Source organism: Theropithecus gelada, chromosome 9 (assembly GCF_003255815.1).
Source record: "Theropithecus gelada isolate Dixy chromosome 9, Tgel_1.0, whole genome shotgun sequence".
NCBI lineage: Eukaryota > Metazoa > Chordata > Mammalia > Primates > Cercopithecidae > Theropithecus > Theropithecus gelada.
Genome location: NC_037677.1, coordinates 60,391,567 through 60,413,686, shown reverse-complemented (window position 1 = coordinate 60,413,686; position 22,120 = coordinate 60,391,567). Strand labels below are relative to the sequence as shown.

The window sequence follows — 22,120 nt, the reverse complement described above, 5'->3', positions numbered from 1 at the left end:
GCAAAAAAGCAGACTAATCTCACATCTGAGGTCTAACTTTATCCTGGAATAAGAAGGTAGGCATGACTGGAGAAATCATCTATGGATTCCTTGCTGAGGTTATTCTGGTAAATATCTATAGGCCACAGTGCCAGTGCCAGGTACACTTAGAAATCTAAAGGGCAAAAACAGCTAACGGGCCTCAGTTTGGGAGAGCAAGAGTGAGGAGACACAAAAACTGTTGTCTGAGTGACAACACTAATAATACCTATTGTGAAGTTAGTCAAAAGTGCCATAGCCATAGCAGTTAGAGTTACTTACAGATAGCTTCATTACAGAGAGCCAAAGCTGCAGCACAGTCTCCTTTCTGTTCCAGATGCAGTGACTCTTCAAATACTGACTCTGCCTCTTGCAGGGACCTCTCAAAGCCGTCACTCCTCCCTGAAAGGGCCAGCACTTTTCATTTTCATTACAATTCATTCCAACTTTTCCTGTGTACTGTTGTTTCCCTTCAGTACACAGAGATCCTTGCTGCTGAGCCACTGGTCTACCCTTATTCCAACTGTTCATTGCTATTAAGAATTCTCTGAAACAAGCAGGACATTCATTTTGCCTTAACCGAGATGTTACCAAGGCCATGAAAGAGAGGCATGCCATTAATGGCCACATATTCTAACACCAAGACTCTTAGGAAGTCCCTCAAGGAAAGAACAAAGTATTCCATATAGCAGAAGGGTAGGTTCTTATGCCTGGAAGTGAACTGCTCTTTCCCAGTGCAATTCTTGCCAACTAGTGTCAGAACACCCTTGATGTCGACTGAGACCTTCACTGCTAAGTTATGGCAAAGGTAGCTTCATTATTCTGTGGACAACCATCCATACCACTTATTTACTTCACCAAATCACAGTCTTTTATGCACCACCCTAAACTGGAAAATCAGTACACCTCCTTAGTCACAGATGGTCTACACTTGCTAATCCAATGTATCTGCCAGGGCAGTTGAACGGCCTTCGTTCCTGGTTTGCATATACATACTTTTCATAAGCATTGCTAAGTATTTACTTTCATCATGCTATTCCTCACCAAAACTACCCGCAAAGAAGTCAACTTCCCATACAGCGAGCAGGGAATATTCCATCCTTCTCTCAAATTGAATGTGTGCCAAAGCAGGAGCAGAAGAGTCTAAAAACAATACCAGATGAAAAGGCTAGGAAGTACAGGCAGAGAAATTTTTGTAAAAGAACTCTCATGTTTATGTATCCCTTGCCCTCTACTTGCTCATAATCATAAATTGGCAGCAAGCTGTAACATAAGTTCACCTACAAATGGGATTGCCAGTGAGCCTTCACAAAGTTGCAGGGGGAAAAAAAAAATGTCTGAGTTACTTCTCCCATAATGTCCCTCATCCTCCACTTACCTCCAGCTGGACATGGTAATAAAGGCTCTTCCACATCCCTAACATTCACTTCCTAATTCATCATGACTTTTTGAGAGCAATGGGAAGACAATGGAAACAGCAGGTTGGTTCTGAAGAACTTGGCACTCAGGATCCACTCTATCTCTAGAGGTGTGGTTTCCCTTACTTCCCAGACCTGAAGTTCTCTCATAATATTTGTAATCAACTAAATGTATACAACCTTTATAATCAGAGGTAGTGCCTAGAGCCATTTTTTTTAAGTTCTCTACGGAGATCTAGACAAGCTACAGTTGATCAATCACTGTACTAAATTTTAATTCTTATCCTCCAGAATCTTAGTATTCCATTCCTTGCTCATGCAGGAAATGCTGAACCACAGTGTATGGAAAATTGACAATGAAAGATAGCCAGTGGGCTCTCCTCCTAACTTTAATCTGTTGCCCAACTGGCAGAGAGAGAAAAAAAGGAAAGGAGAGAAATGACAAGACCCCTTTATTCAGAAGCAAAATAAACCTGGGACACCAATGTGATTATAGCTTGAGGTCAAAAAGGGAAAAAAGACTATCCAAATATAGAGACAGCTAAGTATTAGGATTTAAAACTAATTTGGAAACGAATACAATGTCTTGGGAAATATGAGGCAACAATTACCTTGAATCAAAAGAGAGTAGTATTAAAGGAAAAAAGCTGCCCCCAAACAGGATTACTTGGCCCAAGAAGATTCTCTAAGTGTATATAAAAAGAGAAACATGGTCAACAGAAAACAGCCAAAAAAGTTAAAAGCTTGCACTTACAAACTTGGACCTTTATACTGCTTTAGCACAATTTGTTGTAAGTGGGGTTTCCAAATTATAAAAATAATAAAGTCATTTTATAGGGGAAAAAAAAACTAAGATATAGGTTTCATGGCCTATTTAAGGTAGATATCTCAGCTTGGCTGAACTATTTTTTTTTTTTTTTAGATGGAGTCTTGCTCTGTCACCCAGGCTGGAGTGCAGTGGCATGATCTTGGCTCACTGCAAGCTCCGCAGCTGAACTATTTTGAAAGTTAGTCTCTTTTGGTACAAAGTGACATCCTAAAAAAATTCTAGGAAGAAAAAAAGTCTAACGTGGGGCAGTTGTGGAAGTCAAGTCATGCAAATTGTTTGAGGTTAGAGAATCAATTGTCTTGGTATCAAAAGTAAACTGGCTTTGTTCTTGCTCCTGTTTGGCAGATCCACTTCCCTGATGCTCCAGGTGGAATATTTCATGGGTATGTTTCTTCCCAGCAAGTAGAATTCCCCTCGCTGTCAATGTGGCTCACTGCCATTTTCAGCTATTTCTGACTCAAGGCTAGTTTTATTTACACCTTCAACAGATGTTCATGGGAAACATTATTCATGAACAATACACTATCTCTAATAAATTTAATAGATGTGCCCCAAATCAGGGCCTATCTCCAGTTAATAGTCTTGTCACATCCTACTCTAACTTGTTCTCACTGGAATGGGTGAATTAAGATTTTAAAAATTATTTTGCTAAAGAGAAGACAGGGAACTTACAAACTTAGATGTATTTTTCTACCCTTTCTGTCTTTCCCCATCACCCACAACCTAATGCTCACAACAATTACCCTGATTCTGCAGTTCATCCAAATCCATGAAGCGGCTAGGATGAGGGTTAAACCCTTTCGCTGCCTCTAATTCTTTCTCCCGTTTTCTTCGAAGTTCCTGTTCCTGCGCCCTCCTGGCCACCTCTTCCTGCAATTCATCCAGTTCACTTTTAGAAGATATCTCCTCACCTGTAATAAAAGCAAGGGAGAAGTCACTACATTTCCATTACCAAGACTAAGTACTTGATGAATTTTTAACCACTGCAATACTTTCCCTTTGGAATTCTTGCTTTCAATTTGGAGTTTATTTATTTATTTATTTATTTTTATTTTTTATTTTCTTGAGACGTAGTCTCACTCTGTCGCCCAGGCTGGAGCGCAGTGGCGCGATCTCGGCTCACTGCAAGCTCCGCCTCCCGGGTTTACGCCATTCTCCGGCCTCAGCCTCCCGAGTAGCTGGGACTACAGGCGCCCACCACCTCGCCCGGCTAGTTTTTTGTATTTTTTAGTAGAGACGGGGTTTCACCGGGTTAGCCAGGATGGTCTCGATCTCCTGACCTGGTGATCCGCCCGTCTTGGCCTCCCAAAGTGCTGGGATTACAGGCTTGAGCCACCGCGCCCGGCTATTTATTTATTTTTTTGAGATGGAGTCTGTGTTGCGCAGGCTGGAGTGCAATGGCGCCATCTCAGCTCACTGTAACGTCCGCTTCCTGGGTTCAAGCGATTCTTCTGCCTCAGCTTCCTGAGTAGCTGGGACTACAGGCACGTGCCACCAAGCCCAGCTAATTTTTGTATTTTTAGTAGAGACAGGGTTTGACCATGTTGGTCAGTCTGGTCTCAAACTCCTGGCCTCATGATCCACCTGCCTCGGCCTGCCAAAGTGCTGGGATTACATACAGGTGTGAGCCACTGCACCAGGCCCAATTTGGAGCTTTTATTTTGGATAATGCTTCCCATAATCAGATTCAGGATGGCACTTGGGCCAGGAATAATAATAATAATAATAATAATAATAATAACAACAACAACAACAGGCCAGGCACAGTGACTCATGCCTGTAATCCCAGCACTTTGGGACGCCAAGGTGGGAGGATCACCTGAGGTCAGGAGTTTGAGACCAGTCTGGCCAACATGGTGAAACCCTGTCTCTACTAAAAATACAAAAATTAGCTAGGCTTGGTGGAAGGTGCCTGTAATCCCAGCTACTCAGGAGGCTGAGGCAGGAGAATCACTTGAACCTGGGAGGTGGAGGTTACCGTGAGCCAAGATCATGCCATTACACTCCAGTCTGGGGGACAAGACCAAGACTTCGTCTCAAAATAATAATAATAATAACAATAACAACAACATTTATTGAGTGCTTCACAACAATGGTATTACACTGAACATTTGCTCAGCGCTTACTATGTGCCAGAAATAGTTTTAAGCACGTTTACATGTATTATTTCATTTAATCATAACAACAACTTACAAGGTAGATACTATTACCCCCATTTTAGGAATGAGGAAACTGAGTCACAAAGAGGATAAATAATTTGCCCAAGGTAAAACAAATGGGAAATAATGAAGCTAAATTAAAGTCAAGTAGGTTAAATTCATAATCATGCTTTAATCATTAGAGAACACTTTCTACCAAGTGTTGTCACTGACTGACTGGGGAGCTTCAAGCATGTCATTTTCTCACCCTTAATTTCCACCACCTCTTTGAATTTGTAAAATGTCCACAGCAGTAAAAGTCCAATTTTATAAACCTTTCTAGATGGATCTAAATAGATCTAGAAGGATGTCCATAAAAAATTAAGTGAAAAATTGAGTGAGAGAAAAACATGTATAGTATGACTTCATCTTACTTTTTAAAAATGGTGCTTACCTATATATATGTACATAAACTTATCTATGTACTTGTGTAAGCATAGAAAAAGACGGAAAGATATATACTACAATGGTAACAGTGGTTCCTTCAATTTCAGGAGGCAAAGGGCAGATTATTGAATTACTGGATTTGATTTACCTCTGTAGTTTTTTAAAAGAGTATGCAAAGTTACCATATAAGAAAGTTTGTTTTGTGTCTTAATAAAATGGTTAGATCAAATTGTGGGGCATAAATAGGGCTTGTTATACAAAGAGGATGGTGGGGTGATATGGTGTGTGAAGAATCTTGTCATAACTCCTTGCTAATTATCTTTTACCAATTGAAGAATGCTGTTGGTGAATTCTATCCAACTAGTCCAGAATTGAGGACTATTCAGGAGATCATGAGACTCAGTCTTTAGTGCAATAAAAAAAATCCTGGCTATCTGAAGAAAAGGGAGAATAGTCTCATGCATGATTCACAAGTTTCTCAAAACAATGTTATTCAACATGAAATAAATTAAAATATGGGGAATAAACCAAATGTATAATTACAATGGGAAGCCCAAATTTCTTCCACGTGTCTCTTAACTGTAACTTACTAGAGCACAGGATTCCAGAGATGTCTGCCTTTATAGACATTGTTCTGCTCTGCCAGATATCTGCAACCTTTAGTGTACATGCCTAAAAGGGTTCATGCCTTTTTATTACTGCTGCTGCAGGCCTTTCTTCCTGCTACGTCTAAGAATTGTCAGTAACTATCAAGAGAATTGGTAGTAAGACTAAGATATTTAGCCACGGGTAAGGATAAATTTGAATTGCTTATTTCCAAGTTTTAAAAATAGGCACATATGTACCCCTTTGGTATGTCAATTCATAATACTAAACAATAAGAAATCCATTTTCCAAGAGGCTGTCACTAATCCAAGGAAAGCCCTAGGATCTATTCTTCCAAAAAATGGGGATGTTATTAACACTGTTCACCATATTTCTGTCCCTTCTTGCTCCCACAAGGGCTCCCTCCAAGTAGAAAGAAATATTCAAGCAGGCTGTGATGAAGAACAAAAAATAGATAAATCCAAAGATGGAGCAACTGAAATGACTCTACATTTACATTCTGATGGAATACTCAAACTGTAACTGTCCTTTTTTTTTTTAAATGGAGTCTCACTTTGTCGCCCAGGCTGGAGTGCAGTGGCACGATCTCGGCTCACTGCAACCTCCACCTCCCAGGTTCAAGCAATTCTCCTGCCTCAGCCTCCCAAGCAGCTGGGACTACAGGTGCACACCACTACGCCCGGTTAATTTTTTGTATTTTAGTAGAGATGGCGTTTCACCATGTTGCCCAGGCTCGTCATGAACTCATGAGCTCAGGCAATCTGCCTGCCTTGGCTTCCCAAAGTGCTGGGATTACAGGTGTGAGCCACCGCACCCGGCCTATAACTGTCCTCTAATTTCAAATATACTCAAGTAAGTCTGGTCCCCAGACAAAACTGCTGGTCAAATCCAGTGTCCTTCTGCTTACCTGAGAAAGGCTGACTCTTTGTCCAGCCACCCATGGATGCTGTGGAGTCCACCTCCAGGATGCTACTACTGTGCGACTTTGGGATATGACGCCAGGAAGGAACCAACCCAGCTGATCTCTTAGCACTTGGATCCCTTCAAAAGAGAACCCAGAGTCTAGTGAAAGCATGAAAGCAGGTTATAGTAACATTCCTAGGACTAAATCTCTCTCTCAAAAAAAAACAAAAAACAAAAAAACACATCAAACTGACATAATTAGAGCTTCTGCTAAATTACTTCTAAAGAATTGAAATATCCACTCATTCTCCTATCTAATCTCATCTCACCTCATTCACATCTTGTGCATCTAGCACAGTATCTGGTACATAATACGTATTCAAAATCTGTTGAAAGTATTAATGAACGTATTGGTTTCATATCTATTTCCTTCTTTCTTACTAAACCTTTGTACCATCTTCTCATAAGTAAAACTGAACAGGATCCTGCGGACAGGAAAGAACATTGAGGGAGTATGAACATGTGGTTATCACCTTTCATTCCTTTCAAAGCAGCTCTACTATTAGAAAAATTGCCTTGGCTGGGTGCAGTGGCTCACGCCTGTAATCCCTGCACTTTGGGAGGCCAAGGCGGGCAGATCATGAGGTCAAGAGATCAAGACCATCCTGGCCAACATGGTGAAACCCCATCTCTACTAAAAACACAAAAATTAGCTGGGCATGGTGGCACGTGCCTGTAGGCCCAGCTACTAGGGAGGCTGAGGCAGGAGAATCGCTTGAACCCAGGAGGTTGCAGTGAACCAAGATCGCGGCACTGCACTCCAGCCTGGTGACACATCGGAGACTCCATCTCAAAAGAAAAAAGAAAGAAAAAAGAAAAATTGCCTCTGTGGCAACTCAGTAAAAATAATGTATGGAGATTTGAAATTTATAAAGAAAACTGAGCCCTACGGGCAGGGTGCAATGAGTGCTAATAAACTGTCATCATTATTATGAATACTATTAGCATCATAAAACACAGAGTCCCAGTGACCCAAAAACAAATCAAAATAAAAACTATCCCACCACACTGGGTGTGGTGATTCACACCTATAATCCCAGTACTCTGGGAGGCTGAGGTGGGTAAATCACTTGAGCCCAGGAGTGAAAGATAAGCCTGGGCAAAATGATGAAACCCCATCGATACCAAAAAAAAAAAAAAAAAAAAAAGCAATGACAACAACAAAACACTATCCCAAAACAACATTTGGGTTTTTTCTCTGATTTTAGGATTACATAAGTTTTAATTCACTAATCCATTCTTTTTGAGATGGAGTTTCACTCGTCACCCAGGCTGGAGTGCAGTGGTGCAATCTTGCCTCACTGCAAACTCTGCCTCCCGGGTTCAAGTGATTCTCCTGCCTCAGCCTCCAGAGTAGCTGGGACTAGAGGTGCACGCCATCGTGCCCAGCTAATTTTTGTATTTTTAGTAGAGACAGGGTTTCACCATGTTGGCCAAGATGTTCTCAATCTCCCGACCTTGTGATCCACCCACCTCAGCCTCCCAAAGTGCTAGGATTACAGGCATGAGCCACCATGCGGTGGCCTACTAATCCATTCTTCTTTTTTTTTTTTAGATGGAGTTTTACTCTGTTGCCCAGGCTGGAGTGCAATGGCACGATCTCGGCTCACTGCAACCACACCTCCCAGGTTCAAGCAATTTTCCTGCCTCAGCCTCCCGAGTAGCTGGGATCACAGGCGCCCACCACCACGCCCGGCTAATTTTTTTTTTTTTTTTTTGTATCTTTAGTAGACATGGGGTTTCACCATGTTGGCCAGGTTGGTCTCGAACTTCTGACCTTGTGATCCACCCACCTCAGCCTCCCAAAGTGCTGGAATTACAGGCGTGAGCTACCACAGCCAGCCTAGTCCATTCTTTTCTTTTCTTTTTTTTTTTTGAGATAGAGTCTTGCTCTGTCGCCTCGGCTGGAGTTGCCATGGCACGAGCTTGGCTCATTACCACCTCCATCTCCTGGATTCAAGTGATTCTCCTGCCTCAGCCTCCCAAGTAACTGGGATTACAGGCGCCCGCCAGCATGCCTGGCTAATTTTTGTTTTTTCAGTAGAGACGGGGTTTCACCATATTGGCCAGGCTGGTCTCAAACTCCTGACCTCAAATGATCCACCCACCTTGGCCTCCCAAAGTGCTGGGATTACAGGCGTGAGCCAACATGCCTGGCCTAATCCGCTCTTTAATACATTTTTTTACTGCATATATTTAAGGTATACAACATGATGTTATGAGATGTTATGAGAGACAGTAAAATGGTTACTATAATTGAAGGAAATTAACATACCCATCATCTCATATAGTCACCCATTTTTTTTTTGTTTTTGTGGCAAGAGGAGTTAAAATCTACTCATTTACCATGAATCTCATATGCAGTGCAATTTTATTAATTGTAGTCCTCATGTTTTACATTAGATCCCTAGACTTGTTTATCCTACATATCTGAAAAATATGGAAATCTTCACAAATTTTTGTGTCACCTTTGAGCAGGGGCCATGCTAATCTTCTCTGTATCATTCCAATTTTAGTATATGTGCTACCAAAGCAAGCACTAAACAATTATTTCATTATCCTTAGCAAACTAAGACAGGTACAGAAAACCAAATACGGCATATTGTCACTTATAAGTGGCAGCTACATGATGAGAACACATGGACACACAGAGGGGAACAACAGACACGGGCCTATCAGAGGGTGGAGGGTGGGAGGAATGAGAGGATCAGGAAAAACAATTAATGGGTACTAGCTTAATATGTGGGTAACAAAATGATCTGTACAACGAACTCCTATGACACAAGTTTATCATAACAAACCTGCACATATACACCCTGAACTTAAATTTTTTTAAATTACTTTATACATAACTGTACTTCAAAGTATTTCAAAGATAACTGTACATAGAAAGTTCTCTCCTTTCTCAAGTGCCTTTGTTCTTCCAGCAGAGGGTGCTGTTGTTATAGGAAGTTGATAGAGCACATAGTAGCAAAGGCCTTCCCTCCACTTGTCTAAACCTTGCCTGAAAGCCCCAAGTAGGTGGCTCACATTGCTGCAAGGGACAGTGTCACAACTGTTCAAAGGTCAAACAATACCTGTAGACATTTGAGCTCTCAGGCAGGGCTGCATCCAGGCTGACGGGGCTGCTGCTGTTCCTCTCACTGCTTTCATAGCCAGATTCCATTCGCTGGATTAGTCGGGGGTGCTGCTCTAAAAGGTGAGAGCCTGGCCGTGCTGGGCCCCAGCGCTTGTACTGGGGGCTTGGTCCACCAAATTTAATGTCATAAGAAGGTGGCTTGCTTGGTTCATCTGGTATAAATTCTTTAGCTGTCCCAATCAAAAGACGTATGGAAAATGAGGTAGATTTAGCATTTGCCTAAAATCAAGACCTAACTAACTCCTCCCTCTGGCTACTTACTCACTGAACTCATATCCTTAAAACACCCAACATCAGAGTAAAAATGCCCCTTGCCAGATGTACCAAAAAACCCAGGTTTTAAAAAGACACAAATCAACTTTATTCGAAAGCCCAATTCTTCCCCCATTCTTCCCTTATCTCCTCACCTGAATCCTCAGAAAAGGGGCTAAGCTGGGTATAGCCACAGTGCTTCCTTTTGTCCTTACTAAAGATACTGTCAATATTCAGAGATTCTCGTTTTGGTCTCCATGTTGGACGATACTTGCTGGAAGAACTGGATTTTGACTCACTGCTGGTACTCTCTATTTCCCAGTCACGAGAGTGTAAAGGTAGGGTCTTAGGAGGTTTTTTGTCAGGCTGGTCTCCTCCCCTGCCCCCACAGTGGGAGCCTACATTGGTCTGAGAAGCCAGGGATGGTCTGTTATGGATCATATTGCTGACTGTCTCTTTAAAATCCCTCAGCCTGTTGGTGCTGCTGGATGGTTTGGAGGCATTTCTAGGAGCCTGCTTCTCTTTCAGTGTTTCTCCTAAAAACACAAAGAATGAAAGAAATATAGATGTTTAAAGTGATCATGGATACTAGATCCCAGTGTCGAAAAAGCAAAGAAAAGCCCTTTGAGCAGAAAGGAGAAGCCAACAGTCTGGAGCATGACAGAAGTTTGATAGCGTGAATGAAGGCGAAAGAGAAGCAGTGCAGAGGGGCTTGCCTTCACTGTGGTATCCTGAGGCCTGGGGCTCGTCGCCTTTCTTCCTAACCCGACCAGAGCTCCTCTTGCGCTCTATCAGTGACCCTTTCTTGGATGTGTGTTTCTGATTACATTCACTATCAGTCAGGTGTCCTGAAAAAACAAGGAAATTGGGGTAAGCTGGTATCTGAGACTAACCTCCATCCTCCTGAGAACCTACCTAATCTCCCTTTGGGAGTGCCACAAATTTAGAGTACCCATGGAACAGAAGCTGTAGGGCATAGGCTATCTGATTTCAGTGTAGGAACCTCCCAGTAGATAAATGCAGAGAAGGGCCGGGTACAGTGACTCACACCTATAATTCCAGCACTTTGGGAGGCTAAGGCGGGCAGATCACTTGAGGCCAGGAGCTCGAGACCAGCCTGGCCAACATGGCAAAACCCTGTCTCTACTAAAAATACAAAAATTAGTCGGGCATGGTGGCATGTGCCTGTAGTCCCAGCTACTGAGAGGCTGAGGCATTAGAATCACTTGAACCCAAGAGGTTGCGGTGAGCTGAGATCATGCCACTGCACTCCAGCCTGGACAACAGAGCAAGACTCTTGCTAAAAAAAAAAAAAAAAAAAAAGGATAAATGCAGAGAAGCTGGGAGCATCCAAATTTACAATGTCTTGACCAATCTCAATCCCACTGATAATCTTCCCCAGTGACCCAGAAGGTCTAACGACATGTTTCTAGGTAACTTTTTAAAGGCAAAAGTTTTAAAGATTATATAAAAATGTCAGGTAGCCATATACTTTCGCTCTCATAAATTGAAGACAGAGTTTTCCTTTTATTTATTTAGCAACACATATCAAATAAAGTCTGATTTTCAGTACATCTGGTATTATCCTGGATACTCCAGACTTTGCCCACAAGAGCTCTGATTGTATATGGCTTTAAGACCCAGTTCTAAGCTTCCCTTAATTGTAGATCATTTAAAGAACACTTCAACTTTGATTAATTCTCATTCCTATCCCCTACCCATGCTTCACGAAACTTGGCTCTATCCAGAGATTACACGTCACAGTTCCTTAATACTAATCACTAGGAAAACCAGGAGAGCTGGGCTCTTTTATGTAACTTGCCCAGCTTCATGCCCATAGTATGCAAATACATGAGCATGATTTGATGACAGCAAAGGTCAGATTCTAAAGGATATAAGCAACTAAAGTGCTGGAAGCCAGAGATGAATTAAGCAGGTAAAATAATTTTGAAGATACACTTAGGAAAAAAAAAAAAAAACCTTAGGTCAAATGCACGGAAAGCTAACAAAAATTTGTTTTCACATGACAGTATATGAAAATCCTTATACATATTCAGGTATCACCAGTGTAGTGATATGGATAAATATTTTCAATCAGTTGCCCCTTGGAATCTTGTATTGCTTTTATTTGGTCCTTTTCTACCTCTGTGCCCACGAGAAAGATTTAAGAGAGGAGGAAATGACTTGGAGCAACTAAGTCTTTTTTTTTTTTTTTTTTTTGAGATGGAGTCTAGCTCTGTCGCCCAGGCTGGAGTGCAGTGGCATGATCTTGGCTCACTGCAAGCTCCGCCTTCCGAGTTCACGCCATTCTTCTGCCTCAGCCTCCTGAGTAGCTGGGACTATAAGTGCCTGCCACCACGCCCAGCTAATTTTTTGTATTTTTTTTACTAGAGACGGGGTTTCACCATGTTAGCCAGGATGGTCTCTATCTGACCTCGTGATCCGCCCACCTTAGCCTCCCAAAGTGCTGGGATTACAGGCGTGAGCCACTGCGCCTGGCCGAAACTAAGTCTTACAAATGTTAAACCAATGGGCATGTTCTCCATTCCTCACACCCTCCCTGCCAAAACCCCTAAACCATTAACACAAATCTGCCTCTACTGGAAAATACGCTTAGTTTATCCTGTGGCTTGGCTTCTCCCTGGTTCACAGATTCAAAAAGTGGGTCTAAAAAACTCACATCTGACACAATCAATGCAGTAGTCATCAAAAGAAAGCCAACACAAGTCTGACCAAACCTCTAGGTCCAACTACCAATTTACAAGAAATATAGGACACAGAAACATGTTAAAGTATACCATAGGAATAAAATCAGCAAAATTCAGAATGTGGGAAATCTACAGGACAAAATACCTAGTTCTAGCAATAAATTGCAAGGAAAAAAATAGAGGAAAAAACATTATATTAAAAGAAACGCAAAGGACTTATCAACTCATCACAATACACAGACCTCATTTAGATGCTGAGTCAAACACATAAACCATGAAAATATTATAATACTTGTAAGTGGATATTTGAACACTCATTGGTTACCTAGCAGTTTTAAGGAATTATCATTACTATTTTTGGTGTTTTTTTTTGTTTTTTTTTTTTTTTTTTGAGACGGAGTCTTGCTCTGTCGCCCAGGCTGGAGTGCAGTGGCCGGATCTCAGCTCACTGCAAGCTCCGCCCATCATTACTATTTTTAAGTGTTATAATGCTACATTTAAAAAGTGATTTCTTATGTTTCAGCAAACATAAGAAATATTTATGGAAAATGTGATAAAATGCCTGGGATGTGCTTCAAAATAATCCAGGAGTGGGTAAAGGTACAGGTAAAACTAGATTGGCTGTGAGTTATAATTATTGAAACTAAGTGATGAGTACATGAATGGGCAGTACACTATTCTATATAGCTTTGAATATCTTTGAAATTCTTGATATTAAAAAAAAAAAGCCCCCCCAGCTTATAAACCACCAATCTCAAACAATGAGCTCACGAATTCCCACAGTCCCTAAGAATATGGATACTGTTCTATGCCTTAGGTATTCTATCTCCCAGAATAAACTTTTCATCTCAGCAGTCATTCACTGTTCTTGCCTGTATTGATTTCTTCCTCTGACATGGGTATACTCTCCTACAGATAAACAAAACAATGCAAGAATATTCTCCGCATGGAACTCATAATAACAAATAGATTATCTTTCATTCTTTTGCTTCTCTATCCTTCAGGAAGCTTAGCAAGCTGACATGCAGTTGTCCCTCACCAATCCCATAAATAGGCCCCTTCTATCAAAGCTCTTCACTTAGGACAAAGCCTGGCATGAGAACATGATGATATGCAAGATCACAGGGGCTTAATGGGATACCATGGGAATCAAGAGGATAGGAGGAGAAAGGCAGACTTGAGAATAATCACGTCAATAATCACATTACAATCTTTATTGACATGCTGCTACTGACAGGAGTATGTGCAATGGAGCATCATGGTTCATTCAAAACTGTGTTGCTTCTTTGTATCCCATTCAATTGCCCAAATTCTGTGCCATTCTGCCTTTGCATAACAAACATTTCTGACTTGCCCCAGTTTCTTTTTCTTCTTTTTTGAGTCTCACTCTGTCGCCCAGCCTGGAGTGCAGTGGCGTGATCCCAGCTCACTGCAAGCTTCGCCTCCTGGGTTCACGCCATTCTCTTGCCTCAGCCTCCTGAGTAGCTGGGACTACAGGTGCCTGCCACCATGCCCAACTAATTTTTTTTCTGTATTTTTAGTAAAGACAGGGTTTCTTTTTTTTTTTTTCTTTTTTTTTTTTTGACAGGGAGTCTCGCTCTGTCGCCCGGGCTGGAGTGCAGTGGTGTGATCTCCGCTCACTGCAGGCTCCACCTCCCAGGTTCACGCCATTCTCCTGCCTCAGCCTCCTGAGTAGCTGGGACTACAGTTGCCCACCACCACAGCCGGCTAATTTTTTTGTATTTTTAGTAGAGACGGGGTTTCACCATGTTAGCCAGGATGGTCTCGATCTCCTGACCTCGTGATCCGCCTGCCTCGGCCTCCCAAAGTGCTGGGATTACAGGCGTGAGCCACCGTGCCCAGCCAGAGACGGGGTTTCACTCTGTGTTAGCCAGGATGGTCTCGATCTCCTTACCTCGTGATCCACCCGCCTTGGCCTCCCAAAGTGCTGGGATTACAGGCGTGAGCCACCACGCCCAGCCTCCCAGTTTCTTTTTCTTAGGAGATCTATGCAGGAATTGATTCAGGCAAGCAGGACCCTCTGTGTAAGTCCCTACCTGTGTCCCGACTGCTCTGAGACATGGAATCATTCTCCACATTATAGATGACTGTCCCCTGAGAATCAGAAGAGAAGTGACTGACCACAGACTCATGGTGGGAATGTTTGTAGGGATAGCTCTCCGTTGAGGAATCTGTTCGAGTGTCACTTGAGATGGAGGGCTCCCTCCCTGAGGGAAGGAGGAAACACATATGCAAAAAGTGAGGAAACAGAACAGTAACAGAGAGAAGGAAAAGAGATGGACACAACAAAGCTCCATAAGGCAAGAACTTCCTAGACACAAGTGTGAGAAGGATATGCTATACCATCGAGCCATTCTTCACAACACCCAACTTCCAGATCACCCAGACACATGTAAAATTCCTCCCATCCCTTTCCCTACCTTGCTGAAGCCCTCACTTTGCCTGCCACTGTGAAAACCTGTGAGGGTTTTACAAAGTCTATCAGGGAAAAAACTGAAGTAATGAAAAAGTTGTGAAAAGTAGGATATATTTAGATGGAAAGTCCCAGGACAACCTGTCATACATAGTCAGTTGTTCTCCTATCCCATAATCTTTCTCCTATACTCCCAAGAACGTCACTTAAAATTTCTGAATGGATATTAGATGCATTTTTAATGTCTCTGAGAAATTATTGGGGCTGTTACTTATATGAAATACATTAGTATAAATTAGTTCAGTCAGACTGCTTCCCTCTGAATAGATAGCTGAGATAAGTATAATAGGACAAATGGGTATTTGATTGAAGGGAAAAGAGGTAGAACAGGTCTGGGTGGGGTATGAGAGGTGGAAGAAAGCACCAGGTACCAAGCAGGAGGGAGGTACAAAGGGGAGAAAGAAAGATGTCAAAGTCAAGCATCTTCTCTTTCAAAATTATATTAAGGGCCAGTATCAGATCTAGAAGAGTAAAATAATATTTCTTCCTCCTTTTCAGAAATCAAGCCAAAACTATTAGGTTATACCTCAAATACATTATAAGATTCTGTGGGCTATCCTAGAACTTTAGCCATCAAGCTGAAAATTGTTTTTACAGAAAGTCATTACTTAAGTTCTAAACAATTAACTTAGAAGTGAAAAAGTGATTCATAAGCAGACAAATATCACTACTGGACATGGAATTCCTCCCCCGCCCCCCGCCAAGACAGAGTCTTGCTATTTTGCCCAGGCTAGGCTCAAACTCCAGGTTCAAGTGATCCTCCCACCTCAGCCTCCCAAATAGCTAGGATAACAGGCATGCATCACCCTGCCCAGCTACACATTTGCAATTTTAAAACAAAAATATCTCATGCCAAACAAAATAACTAGCCTTATAGTGGCTCAAATAAAACAACTCAATTAAGTCACTGTTAAATTGCTTAAAAAATCAGCCATCCTCAACACTCTTTTGACAACTGAAGGAAATAAAGGCTGGCACAAGTTAGGCTTGAGCACAGATTGGCACTTCTTTCTTACCTCTAATGGATCCTCTTTCTCCAAGCTAGGTTACGTGCTAAGGACATAATTAAGTATGAGTCCCAACTGTTTGATCACATGGGGTGAGAAGAGAAGAGAGGTAAAGAGCCAGGCTGCTCACCTGAATCTTCACTGTCGTAGCATGTCCTGCTGTATGAATGGAACTCAGCTTGGGGAGGCAGGTCCTGGGTGGATACTGGGGTACCCTGGGGATCTGCATAAAGCAGCAGCAGGGGCTGATAATGCCCCTTGATGCATTTGGTCACCACATCCTTCCATTTGGGCCCAATCTGAACCAGAAACAACCAAAAGAACAGGACAATTATACTTCATATCCACAATTCACAACATATCTTCCTGTTCTATATTTCTAAAGAAAATAAAAGAGATGAAAAGACAAGAATTGGGTAAAAAGGCAGCAAAAAAGATCTCAGACCTAACACTTTTTTTATTAAATTTTTTTTTTCCTTTGCTAAGTCCTTTTAGAAAGCACTAAAATCCTATAGAAGAATAAAAGAATGAATAAAATTACTTTTATTTCTGTGAACCATCAACTCAGTTGTAAAATAGGAATAAAAGTTATCAAAGGTGGATATGCTATGTGAGGGAACTTCAGCTGCCTTGGTGACCAATTTCTTTTCACAGACATCAGATTAAAGCCCTCACTAGAAATCTGCATTTCCTTAGTTTTCTCCCAAATATTAAAATCACTTTCATGAAGCTGAAGAGCAGACAGAAACTCTCTCACAGACTGCCTTAGAACAAATGACATTCAGTTTCAGAGTCTGCAAATGGCAGGATATAAAATGTCAAACTGCTTAGAATAGACAACTGAACCTCTCGGCCTTAGCCCTGTGCTGGATTCAGCTCTGTTACCACAGTGGAAAAGTGTAAGAGAACAGCCACGGAATCAATTCAACCCAGTCCTCAAACTCACCCCATTTTAAGCTTGAACCAGTCACATTTCTTAGATAATGTGCCGCTCTTGGGGTTGGACAACTAGCATAGTGGTATGTTAATAATAGATGTCCAGTAAACTTATAACTGAGTTATTATTTTAATTAAAACATTTATATGCTCTTCACATATTAATATAATCATATTTACTACTTTGTAAGGGTATTTTCAAATAAAAACCCTAAATCTAAAAGAATTTATATAAATTGCCCCAAATTACAATAATACAAAAAGAGACAAAGAAAAGAATAAGGGAATTTGACAAACACTTTACTATTTGTGGAAGACACTGCTTAAAGTCTGTGGATTGGTGTAGATTAGTCACACCTTATCTCCTTATCTGCTAACCTTATCACAAGCAGCTTCCTAACTCATGCAGATCACATAAGCCACTTCAATCGCAAACTCTGTAGTTTAGACAGTATCAACTTTCCTGCTTTGTCATTATAACCCTACATGACTTATAACTATCCCAAAACACATGTTACTCTGTGATGGGGCACTTCAGGAAGATAACAAAGAATAATTTACAGCAGCCCCGACACAAAGTAGTACCCACTGGTAACTCCAAGATCTGAAATTCTGAACTTTGTATTAACCTTATAACCTCATTTGAGGCATTAGAGTGTTCCTACTCAAATCAATCAACACACACATTAAAAAAACAAATAACAACAAACAACCATTCCTCTCTGGAGTCCTAGTTTCCAAGAAGACAAAGAAAAGAAAGAACATGGCATGCCAAAAAAGGGCTGCAGCTATGTGCAGCCCATTCACTGCATGAACTGTGCCGGATGCATGCCCAAGGACAAGGCTATTAAGAAGTTTCTCATTCAAGGCCAGGCACGGTGGCTCACATCTGTAATCCCAGCACTTTGGGAGGCCGAGGCAGGTGGATCACTTAATGTCAGGAGTTAGAGACCAGCCTGGCCAACGTGGAGAAACTCCTTCTCTATTAAAAATACAAAAATCAGCCAGGCGTGATGGTGCACGCCCATAAGCCCAGCTACTTGGGAGGCTGAGGCACAAGAATCACTTAAGCCGGGGAGGCAGAGGTTGCAATGAGCCAAGATCATGCCCCTGCACCCCAACCTGGGTGACAGAGCAAGACCCTGTCTAAAAAAAAAAAAAAAGTTTCTCATTCAAAACATAGTAAAGGCTGCAGCTGTCAAAGACATTTCTGAAGTAAATTTATTTGATGCCTACATGCTTCCTAAGCTGTATGTAAAGCTACATTACTATGTGAATTGTGCCATTCATAGCAAGGTAATCAGTAATCAATCTCCTCAAGCCCAAAAGGTGCTAACATCCCCACCCAGATTTAGACCTTCGAATGCTGACCCATGAACTCCACCAAAGCCCACATAAGGAGCTGACTCCTCAGGACTGAAGAAAAACTATTTTCTAGGGGAAAAAAAAAAAAAAAAAAAAAGGAGATTATACTTTCAAAAAAATACTTTGGGCCAAGCACTGTGGCTCATGCCTGTAATCCCAACACCTTGGCAGGCTGAGGAGGGAGGATCACTTGAGCCCAGGAGTTCCAGACCAGCCTGGGTAACATCTCTAAAACAAACAAAAAATTTTAACTAGCTGAGTGTGGTGACCACACACCTGTAGTTGCCACTACTCAGGAGACTAAGGTGAGAGGATTGCTTGAACCTGGAAGATAAAGGCTGCAGTGAGCCATTATCATGCCACTGCACTCCAGCCTGGGTAATAGAATGAGAAGACCCTATCTCAAAAAATAAAATAAAATACTTTGTCACCTATAAATACAAAACTGCTGAATGCCTGGTGAGGGGATTCAGAGGATATAATAGAAGATACACTGTTCCTATCCTCGAAGAACTAGCCATCTTCAGGGGAAGACAAGATGATACCTTCATAAATTCAACAGGCAGACAGATATAAAAATATAAAATACTCCAGGCACGGTGGTTCATGCCTATAATTCCAGCACTTTGGGAGGTTGAGGCAGGCGAATCACAAGGTCCGGAGTTCGAGACCAGCCTGGCAAACATAGTGAAACTCTATCTCTACTAAAAATACAAAAATTAGCCAGGTGTGGTAGCATGCACATGTAGTCCCAGCTACTCAGGAGGCTGAGGCAGGAGAATCGCTTGAACCCAGGAGGCAGAGGTTGCAGTGAGCCGAGACCAAGCTATTGCACTCCAGCCTGGGTGACAGAGTGAGACTGCATCTCAAAAATAAATAAATAAATAAATAAATAAATAAATAAAATAAAAATATAAATATAATACGTTGTATGGAAATGTGGGGAGGTCCCATTCGAAATTATGAAAATGAAACACTAAAGACAAATAATTATTCTTTTTTTTTTTTTGTAGTCACCAAACACTTCAAAAAGGGCTTGACTATTCCTACCTCCTTAACATGAGCATCATCAAAATACATCCATTTGCGAATCTTTGTTTGAAAAAAGAATGTAGAATAATGTTTGCCATAGTAACAGATCATTCCTACTAAGTACAGTTCAGATTGCTTGGCCCGGTCATCTGTCACTCTGAAAAACAGCTGGGGGGAAAGAAGAGAAAAGAAAGTACAGTCATATATTCAACCCTCCCACATCATCTCTCAGCAGACTCCATCGACATTTCTTAAGTAAGGTACTGACTTGCTTCTCTTCCCTTCAGTTTAAGATTTTTGTTAGTTTAGATTAATCATCAGAACTTAACTTTAGCACTTTGTGAGGCCAAAGTAAGAGAATTACTTGAGGACAGGAGTTCGGGAACAGCCTAGACTAGATAGCAAGACCCTATCTTTAGGCCCAGCGTGGTGGCTCACGCATGTAATCCCTACACTTCAGGAGGCCGAGGCGAACAGATCTCTTGAGGGCAGCCTGGCCAACATAGTGAAATCCCATCTCTACTAAAAATACAAAAATCAGCTGGGCGTGGTGGTGCACGTCTATAATCCCAGCTACTTGGGACGCTGAGGCAGGAGAATCACTTGAACCCGGGAGGCAGATTGCAGGGAACCGAGATCATGACACTGCACTCCAGCCTGGGCAACAGAGTGAGACTCCATCATATAAAACAAAACTAAACTAAACAAAAACACCCTATTTTTACAAAAAAAAATTTTAATTAGCCAGGTGTGGTAAGTGCACACTTAAGTGCTAGCTGTTCAGGAGGCTGAGGTGGGAGGATCCTTTGAGCCCAGGAGTTTGAAGCTGCAGTAAGCTATAATTGTGCCATACTCCACTCTAACCTGGGTGGCAAATCAAAAACCTCTCTAAAAAAATAATTCTTTTAACTTAAAAAAAAAAAAAAAATTGACCAGACATGGTGGCTCATGCCTGTAACCCCTGCACTTTGGGAGGCCAAGCCAAGAGGATCACTTGAGCCCAGCAGTTCAAGATTAGCCTGGAGAATGAAGCCAGATCCTGTCTCTACAAAAAAATAAAAAATTAGCTGGGCATGGTGGTGCACACCTGTAGTCCCAGCTACTCAGAAGGCTGAGGCAGGAGGATCACTTGAGCCCAGGAAGTCAGTGCTACAGTGAGCTGTTTGTCCCACTATACTCCAGCCTGGATGACAGAGCAAGACCCTGTCTCTAAAAAAGAAAAAGAAAGAAAGAAAAAAATTAACCTAAACAGACAAAAAGGAAAAGCAAGACAGATAGTGGCCAGTAAACTGGTATGGTGATGATCTTTCTTCATATCTTTCAATAATTTTCTTATCAGGGCCTATCATAAGAGGAGCCAGGAAAGTTGGATTAAAAAAAAAAAAACAACCGGCCAGGTGCAGTGGCTCACACCTGTAATCCTGGCACTTTGGGAAGCCAAGGTGGGCAGATACCTGAGGTCAGGAGTTTGAGACCAGCCCGACCAACATGGGGAAACCCCGCCTCTACTAAAAATACAAAAAAATTAGCCGGGCGTGGTGGCGGGCGCCTGTAATCCCAGCTACTCGGAAGGCTGAGGCACGAGAATTGCTTGAACCCAGGAGGTGGAGCTTGCAGTGAGCCAAGATCGTGCCACAGCACTCCAGCCCCACGACAGAGCGAGACTCCCATCTCAAAAAAAAAAAAAAAAACAAAAACAAAAACTGGCTGGGCGTGGTGGTTCGCATCTGTAATCCCAGCACTTTGGGAGGCCGAGGTGGAGGACCACGAGGTCAAGAGATCGAGACCATCCTGGCCAAAATGGTGAAACCACGTCTCTACTAAGAATACAAAAATTAGCTGGGGGTGGTGGCGCACACCCGTAGTCCCAGCTACTCAGAAGGTTGAGGTAGGAGAATCTCTTGAACCGGGAGGTGGAGGTTGCAGTGAGCCGAGATCGTGCCACTGCACTCCAGCCTGGCACAGAGCGAGACTCCCTCTCAAAAAACAAACAAACAAAACAAAACAAAGCAAAACCCTATCTACCTGCCTACTTCCAAAAGTTTTTTTTATCAGCTGATCCCACAAATAAAATTTTCTTGTTAATAACCTAAGTAGAGCAATACAGCCATGCTCATTATCAGCATTTCAATTCCTAGCTGCCCAACACAGTCCTAAGAGCTAAGAGACATATTTTAAAAAAAAATTGAAGGAAAGGATTCTGGCCTTGAGGAACCTATTTGGTTGAAAAAACAATCATGAAAATTAAACCTTGAGCTTCAAGTTAGTGATAAGTTTTAAAAAAAAAAAAAAAGAACAGTACAGAATATGTAGGTCAAGAAATTTAGAATAAATGATTGTTTTTGACGCCAGGCGCGGTGGCTCACGCCTGTAATCCCAGCACTTTGGGAGGCTGAGGCGGGCAGATCATGAGGTCAGGAGATCGAGACCATCCTGGCTAACACAGTGTAACCCCGTCTCTACTAAAAATACAAAAAATTAGCCAGGTGTGGTGGCGGGCACCTGTAGTCCCAGCTACTGGGCAGGCTGAGGCAGGAGAATGGCATGAACCTGGGAGGCGGAGCTTGCAGTGAGCGGAGATTGCGCCACTGCACTCTAGTCTGGGCGACACAGCAAGACTTTATCTCAAAAAAAAAAAAAAAAAAGAAATGATTGTTTTTGTTTTTAAGAGACAGGGTCTTGACATGCTGCCTGGGCTAGAATGTAGTGGCTAGTCACAGGCAGGATCATTGCACACTAAAGCCTTGAACTCCTTAAGCAATCCCCCC

At 42.0% G+C, this 22,120-nt stretch overlaps 1 protein-coding gene and 1 non-coding gene across 4 annotated transcripts in view; both read right to left on the bottom strand.

Moving 5' to 3' along the window:
- The window catches only part of USP54 (ubiquitin specific peptidase 54), a 121,226-nt gene that overhangs the window by 18,767 nt on the left and 80,339 nt on the right, over window positions 1-22,120 (bottom strand). Inside the window, exons 10-18 of one of the 3 annotated variants that reach the window (XM_025397485.1) lie at window positions 19,371-19,520; window positions 16,150-16,318; window positions 14,576-14,746; window positions 10,527-10,658; window positions 9,966-10,346; window positions 9,497-9,728; window positions 6,364-6,497; window positions 3,009-3,176; window positions 301-420 (exon numbers count right to left, since the gene is read on the bottom strand). In XM_025397485.1, the coding sequence (XP_025253270.1) occupies window positions 301-420; window positions 3,009-3,176; window positions 6,364-6,497; window positions 9,497-9,728; window positions 9,966-10,346; window positions 10,527-10,658; window positions 14,576-14,746; window positions 16,150-16,318; window positions 19,371-19,520 (1,657 nt within the window). The remainder of the gene's footprint in view (window positions 1-300; window positions 421-3,008; window positions 3,177-6,363; window positions 6,498-9,496; window positions 9,729-9,965; window positions 10,347-10,526; window positions 10,659-14,575; window positions 14,747-16,149; window positions 16,319-19,370; window positions 19,521-22,120) is intronic. The other 2 variants (XM_025397486.1, XM_025397487.1) reach the window with 2 other exon arrangements.
- Window positions 8,853-8,959, bottom strand: LOC112632334. The gene has a single exon (XR_003121375.1). It is a non-coding gene; the product is annotated as a U6 spliceosomal RNA (small nuclear RNA).